Source organism: Palaemon carinicauda, chromosome 42 (genome assembly GCF_036898095.1).
Source record: "Palaemon carinicauda isolate YSFRI2023 chromosome 42, ASM3689809v2, whole genome shotgun sequence".
Taxonomy (NCBI): domain Eukaryota; kingdom Metazoa; phylum Arthropoda; class Malacostraca; order Decapoda; family Palaemonidae; genus Palaemon; species Palaemon carinicauda.
The window spans coordinates 33,595,202-33,602,701 of NC_090766.1; the positions used below are offsets into that span (position 1 = coordinate 33,595,202).

Consider the following 7,500-nt stretch of genomic DNA (forward strand, 5'->3'; position numbering starts at 1 on the left):
CAGTGAACCACTCTCTTGTCGGCCAAAAGGGGACCACTAACGTCATTCTGGTGCCCTCGTGCGACACGAATTTCTGAATCACCTTGTGTACTATTTTGAATGGCAGAAGAGCGTACACATCTAGGTGAGACCAATTCATGAGGAATGCGTCTATGTGAATTGATTCGGGATCTGGCACTGGATTACAGTAAGTCTCCAGTCTCTTCATTTTCACTGTGGCAAACAGGTCTATGCAAGGATGACCCCACGTCTGCCGCAGGCTCTTGCAGACCTCCTGATGAAGCGTCCATTCTGATGAAAAGACTTGACCTTTCTGCTCAGACTGTCTGCCATCACATTTCTTTCCCCTTGAATGAATCCTGTAACTAGACTCACGTTCCTTTCCATTGTCCAGTAAAGGAGCTCTCTCAACGTCTCGTAAAGAGACCTCGAGTGGGTTCCGCCTTGCTTGCTTATGTAGGCCAACGCCGTAGTGTTGTCTGAGGTGACCTGCACCACCACCCTCTTCAGAACTAAATTTTCAAACCCTTTGAGAGCTAAAAAGACTGCCAACAGCTCCTTCTGATTTAAATGGAGGTTCTCCTGTTCTTTTGTCCAGGAACCAGAGATTTCCAACTTTCCCAATGTTGCTCCCCACCTCAAGTCCGAGGCGTCGGAGCACAACACTAGGTCTGGATTCCTCTGCTCTCTTGGAGCTTGACGGGGTCATTCCACCACCGAAGACATTGCTTCATGGGCTCTGAAATAGGAATACACTTCATCTCCAGTTCTATCCCCTTGTTCCAATGCTGATCGAGATGGAACTGAAGAGGGCGAAGATTCAGCCTGCCCAAGGAGACAAACTGCTCTAGCGAGGAAAGGGTTCCCCTGATAAATCCATCATCTGTAGATCCTCCAGGCAGTGAATGTAGGAATGAGCTCTGAGGAGCCAGTTGTCCAGATACAGAGAGGCTCTGATACCTCTCGAATGCAACATTCCCGCTACATTGGACATCAGCTTTGTGAAGATTTGAGGCGCGGTGCTAAGTCTGATTCAAAGAGCCCGAAACTGGAATACCTCTTCTTTGTACACGAATCTCAGGTATTTCTTGAAGTTCGGATGGATGGGGATGTGAAAATGCGCACACTGAAGGTCTAACGGGACCATCCAGTTGTCCTTTCTGACGGTCACTAGGACTGATTTTGTTGATTCCATCATCAAAATATTAAGTAACGATACAAAATATTTTGTGGGTCTGTATTGATTGTCGTGAGAACTACGTAGCGTAAATTTGACTGTACGCTAGTTTGTGAATTTCGTCTTCCGTACGAGGACGTTGAGCGCACTCACATCCAGTACTGGTCTCCATCCCCTCGCACCTTCTCTATTGTCTCCTTCTCTAATAAAAGCGACATTTCCTGTTGAATCGCCTGTACTTTTGATACCTCTCTGTATCTGGCCGAGAGATCTATCGGAGTAACTACTAAAGGAGGTTTTCCTAGGAAAGGAATTATGTATCCCTCCTTGAGCAACTGAAAAGACCAAAGGTCTGCTCCTCTCATTCTCCCATACTTGCCAGAAGTTGGATAATCTAGCTCCTACCGCTGTCTGGAGACGAATGCTGTCAGACCCTGCTTTGTCCTTGTCTTGAGCCTCTCCTCTTCAATCTCCTTCCTTCAGGTCTGGAACTACTTCTGCCAAAAGTTTTCACCAGAAAGGGCTGAGAAAACTGATGAGTTGGTGTTTCCTCCTTAGATTTACGAATCGAGAAGGACGTTGGCAGAACCTTTCTCGCTGTCTTTGACACTAAGTCCAGTGTAGCCTTTTTGGCTAACGCGGAAGAGACTTCTCTGAACAGATCTTGCGGGAAAAGGAGTGAAGAAAGAGGTGCATAAAGCAGCTCAGATTTCTGCATGGGCGTAACCCCATTTGCCAGAAAAGCCCACATTTGGGCCCTTTCTTTAGGACACCTGCTGAGAAAAGTGCCGCTAACTCATTGGCCCCATCTCTCAACGCCTTTCCCATACATAATATAATATGGATGAGACCTTCTGTGTCAACATCCTTCAAAGAATCCATCCTTTTCCCCAAGACTCCCAGAGTCCAATCGAGGAAATTAAAAACTTCGAAGGCTCTGAAAATGCCTTTGAGCAACTTCTGAGTTGGACAACTCAGAAGTTGACCAAAAGACTTATGTCCTTTTCATGGCCATCCAACGAGGGGCGTCCATCAGACTCAAGAAGTCCCCTTGGGCAGAGGCAGGGACTCCCAGACCGAGAGCTTCTCCAATTTTGTACCTAATACTCGACCTGAATGCTAATCTGGCCGGAGGAAAAAACGAGAAAATTTTTTTCGCCTGGTCTTTCTTAGATTGCATCCAGTCTCCCATAACCTTTAAGGCTCTCTTGGATGAACGAGACAAAACCATCTTCGTAAAAAGAGACTCCTTCGAAGATTTCCCGAGCGTAAATTCTGAAGGCGGGGAACGAGAAGCAGCAGGAACAAAGTTCTCAGGGAAGACCCCACAAAAAACTCTCATGAGCCTTTACAGGTATTCCAAAGAATGGTGGTTCTTCGAGTACTCTTCTTCTGAAACATCCTCTAAAAGATATCCAGGGGAAAGATGACAGTCGTCATTCCCTTCTACTGATTGTCCTCGTACCAAAGTCGAAACGTCCTGTTTCCTCGACGTCGACTCCTTCAGTTCGTGACTCCTGGAGTCATGACATCCAAAATCTTGACACCTAGCGTCATGGTGTCCAAAAACTTGACGCTCGGAGCCATGAAGTCCGCATTTTTGACACTCGGCTTCATGACTTACTTTTACTTTTACTTTTACTTTTAGGGGTTTATTTCTTGCCCTCCATCAGACACTAAGAGTCTGTTCAGACGGGCCTTGATGTATGAAAATAATTTCTTTCCAGTTTATATTTTGCTCTGTATCTTTACAGTTATTAGCTAGCCTTTGTATTCAGGCTTAATAGTTTTCAGATCACTATTATAACACTTTCCAAAGAGATGAGTCTTCAGGTTTTTCGTGAAAGCTGCCACATTTTTGCTATTCTTGACATCAAGTGGAAGGTCGTTGAAGAGTCTCGGTGCAGCATAACAAAAAGTTCTTCCTCCTATTGCATGATTCACACTAATTCTGAATAGTCTATATGGGTCAACATCATGTCTAACTCTTACAGCAGCGTTAATAGCTTGACATCCAAGGCTCTGACGCTCGGTGTTACGACGTCAAACTTCTTGACGTTCGGCGTCATGACTTCCAAGGTTCCGACGCTCGGCGTCACAACGTCCAACTTCTTGACGCTCGGCATCATGCCTTCCAAGGTTCTGATGCTCAGCGTCATGACGTCAAACTTCTTGAAGCTCGGAGTCATGACTTGCAACTACTCGATGCTTGGCGTGATGTAGTCCAACCCCTTGACGCTCGGCGTCATGACCCATTTGACGCTTGGCTTTCTGACACTTGGCGTCATGGCGTTTTGAATCTTGATGCTCGGCGTCAAGACGAGCAACTCTCTTCTTGTCTGCAGGCTGCTCTTTTGTCTCCTACCGAAGTAGATGGTTGCTTGGCCGGAGGACTTCCCTCTGAGCAGGAAGGAAAATACGTAAGACGCCAGCCCCGTCTGTGAGCTGCGTCATCCGACGACGAAGATAACGCTTTTATCTCGCCTTTCCCATGGTGAGGGCGAGCGTCCTGGGAAGCATCAACAGGTACGTTCGAGGGGATGACTGCTCAGGAGCTAACGCCTCTCGCCTCCCTTCGCCTGTCGACATTCCTTCTCCCTGGGGTTGGGGAGCTTGGAAGAGGTCCAGGGGTAGGAGAACAAAAGGTCCAAGCAGCCGCACCCTCCCCTGCACTGATTTTAGCACTGACACTTGTACTTTTTAACTCTTTCACATCAGACCATAATTCAGTCCTGCCCCCCTGCGAGAGATTCCTCCAAGGGCTTGAATGAGAATCCAATAGACTAACGATTAATATTAGTATTCCCATCATCGAAATATTATAAAAATTAAATACTTTTGCTTGTAAGTTAGTATTTACTTTTCATTCCTTGCAAGAAAAAAAAATGAATTTACATATTTTGCAAGTCATTCTTCGTAGAGTTTACGTCACATGACTTGCGACGTCATATTTCTGGCGGAAGCGCACTGACAAACCAAATGATGTCCTTCAACCATCATGTCTTTAAGAGTTGGTTTGTTAGTTTTTACAGTAGGGGGATCTGGGACTGCCACTACAGGGGAAGGATCAATAAGCTTGTTAACAAGGGGGGGAGAACTATCCCTAGAAGAGCGAGACATACACTACTTTTACCTTTCCTGATCCTATCCCTTTCAAGCTTACAAACACTTCAATCATCCAACTCATAAAACTTAACTCTGCATTTTACACAAATGGAGTTTGGATCTAAAGAGGCTTTAGCAAGATGGGTCTTACATCCTCTCACAAACCTCCTAATACTCAAAGAAGAGTCAGACATTATTATCTAATCAGTGCCAAGAAAATACCAAAAAACAAAACCAAAATGAGCGAAAGCCAAAGCCAAAGTGTACTTCACCAAATTAACTGCAAAAAACACGGGCCAAAGCGAGCGAAATTCCAACGATTTCACCGGTGAGGCGGCAGGGAAGATCTGAGGAATACTTGGAATGGTTCCAGGTACCTGGGTAGAGGGCACACCGGCGGTACACCTGGCTACCCAATCGGCGATTGTCGCGAGTTTTGAAATTCTGCCGTGATGTCAGGGACTAAAGCTATATATATATAACTACCAGGTAAGTCAGATGTTTAAAACTTTATAAAAAAAATTTACAATTCAAGGATGAGCAGCTTTATGGTACAGTAAATGCTGTAGCTTTCTTATTTCAATGATGGAAATTTTGTTTCCAAGGTAAGGGATCTAACTTGAAACAGAACTATTACTGAAAATAACAAATAGTTCTAATTTGATAGTTTTTGCTCCACCAAAAGAACCAATCTTTTTTCCCTTCACTCACTACTCCTGTAGGGAGGTCTCAAAACATTCCCCAAACGATGACACAGATGAACAAAAGGCTGACCCTGCATTCAACCCTTTACCTGAGTTGGCTTGTTGTCTGATGGATCAAGCAGTGCCACTTGGGTTGTTACAAGAAGAGGCTCTTCTCTCTTCATCATCATTCCTGGGTAAGTCCTGAGGAAATGAAAATGCAATTGAGGCTGAGATTCCAATTCATTTAAAATGAGGGTAATGGCATTATTTCTAAAATAATTACATGTACATTATATGAAAAATGAAATACATTACGCAAATAGAGTGACTGAAGAATTAAAACACAATTATATAGACTTAAATACTAGGGATATAGCATAAAAAATCTTAAATGTAACTTGTATTTTTCCTAGCTATAAATATCAGTCCTTTAAAACTGAAATAAGACATTGCCTTCAGCAGTGCTTGAACAGCCATATAAATCATTAATGAGGTAGTTAACAACAGGTGGTGAGCACAGGTGAGTTGTTACACCCCCTCTTCAGTCAAGAGTTTGCTTTTGCCCTTCGGCTCAGGACTGAGAGGGTGGTGTTGAAGTCAAACTTGTAGGTAGCAGCCTGCACAGTAACAGAAGAGCTTCCGACCTCCGTTGGGGTGCAGCGATCACTGGGGGAACTAGGCACACCACCATAACCTGAAAAGCTTGCTGACACAAATCCAAGACTTCTTTGCTCCTGTTGCATACTCCCCATGGATTGATGCAGGAGCGTATGCACAGAACCCACAGCACCATGCATACTCGATGTGGGAAGGAAAGAGATAAAAGATTTCCTCAGTACTGTCTTGCCAATGGCCAAGACTGATCCCATAGAAAGCTTAGCTTTCTACCTACCCTTCAAAGCATTCTCTTGACACTGCACAAGAGGTACATAAGGATGTTTGTGAATAAACATGGCCCCAACATGCAGAGTGAGTGTGGATTTACAACCGATTTAGCCATAAACCTGTTGCAGCGGCCATCCTTTCCACATCAAGTATTTTTTGCTTCACATCCACCATCATCAGCCAGTATTCACTTCCCAAATAGTAAAAGAAAAAGATCAGAGCTATGGATAGGTTGCAACACTATGCCCATACTCACTGCAGTTGAAAGCGAGAATGAAGTCACCAACAGGCGGTTGGGCAAGACTTCTCGCACACTTGCCCTATCTGTTGTTAACGAAAGACATTTCTTTCCCTATCTCCAAGTACGTAAGGTTTGTACATGCATACAAACAAATGAAAATTATTTAATTCCTTAGACAATACAGGAGGCCCTCGGCTTACGACGATCTCGAGTTATGACGATTCATTGTTAAGGATGGGCTCCCGTAAGGTCTTTAAAGAATCCTCATAACTCAATTTTGAGTTATGACGTTTGCTTCGTTAATATGATGAACTACTTGGCAACGCAGAGAGCAACTAACATTGCAGAGTAGGGCGTAATACATCACTTTAGCATTAGTTTACCATCTTTGTTTACAATATGCTTTAAAAATTTTGGTGCTGCTCTTTTTTGGATATTTTTGTGCCATTTTTTTGCCAAGCATCATATCTGGAAAGTGTAAGGGAGACTCCTGATGGCAGTGCCAGAAGAACCACAGGAATAAAGGTAAGGAATTGTTATGTGTGTTACTTACTGTCTACTAGGAACACTACTGTTTAAGATCCAGCTATCTGCATGTAAGAGAGTACAGTACAGTAATTTGTGAATGGTAACAGATTGTTTTCTTTCTTTTTGAAAGTATATTATACATCAACAGTTTGTATGTATATATGTACATACAGTATGTACATACAGTGTGTTATATACATGTATATAAAATCCGACACAATGAAAATCAACTTACACCATAGCGTAGGAGCGAATCCTGTAGTATATCATTGTACAGTAATTCTATTTCAATGGAAAAAAATAATCTTTTTCATCTTTATCAAAGCTCTTTATATATTTTGAATGTGGAGCATCCAAGGTTGTACTTTCATAATATTATACCTGCCAGTTTCCAAAGGACAGATATTTGGATCATAGAATGTTTTCTCTGTGGTTAAACCCACCATCAAAACTATATTCAAAGAATTCACTAATTTAACAGATTACTTAAAAATGTCTGATTAATATTGTGTGACATTAAGGCTGGGAAAAGCTAAGAGAAGAAAAGTCCCCTTTCTTTTTGTTGTCGGAATACTCCCAAAAATTGGGGGAAGTGCCCTAGTATATGGATGGACCATCAAGTCTAATGCATGCATCTCAGTTCAAATGGCCTCATTAAAATCAAAGCATATGCACTTCAAATCTATCAAAAATAAATATGTTACAGCACTGTTATTTTGTATCACTAATGATATAAGAGAATATTCTACCAACTACTTGAACATATAAAGTTGTTACAACAATGCTATCACTTTCTCAAATTTTGGGGGGTAGCCGACATAAAAAAAAAAAAGGAACAAAAGGAAACTTTTTCCTCTCGTCACTCCTCCCACTCTGAC

General features: G+C 42.8%; 1 protein-coding gene across 1 annotated transcript in view; it reads right to left on the reverse strand.

The window, feature by feature from the left end:
• Nucleotides 1-7,500, reverse strand: part of mRpL24 (mitochondrial ribosomal protein L24) — a 198,975-nt gene that overhangs the window by 72,949 nt on the left and 118,526 nt on the right. Inside the window, exon 4 of the mRNA XM_068365405.1 lies at nt 5,076-5,169. Within this exon, the coding sequence (XP_068221506.1) occupies nt 5,076-5,169 (94 nt within the window). The remainder of the gene's footprint in view (nt 1-5,075; nt 5,170-7,500) is intronic.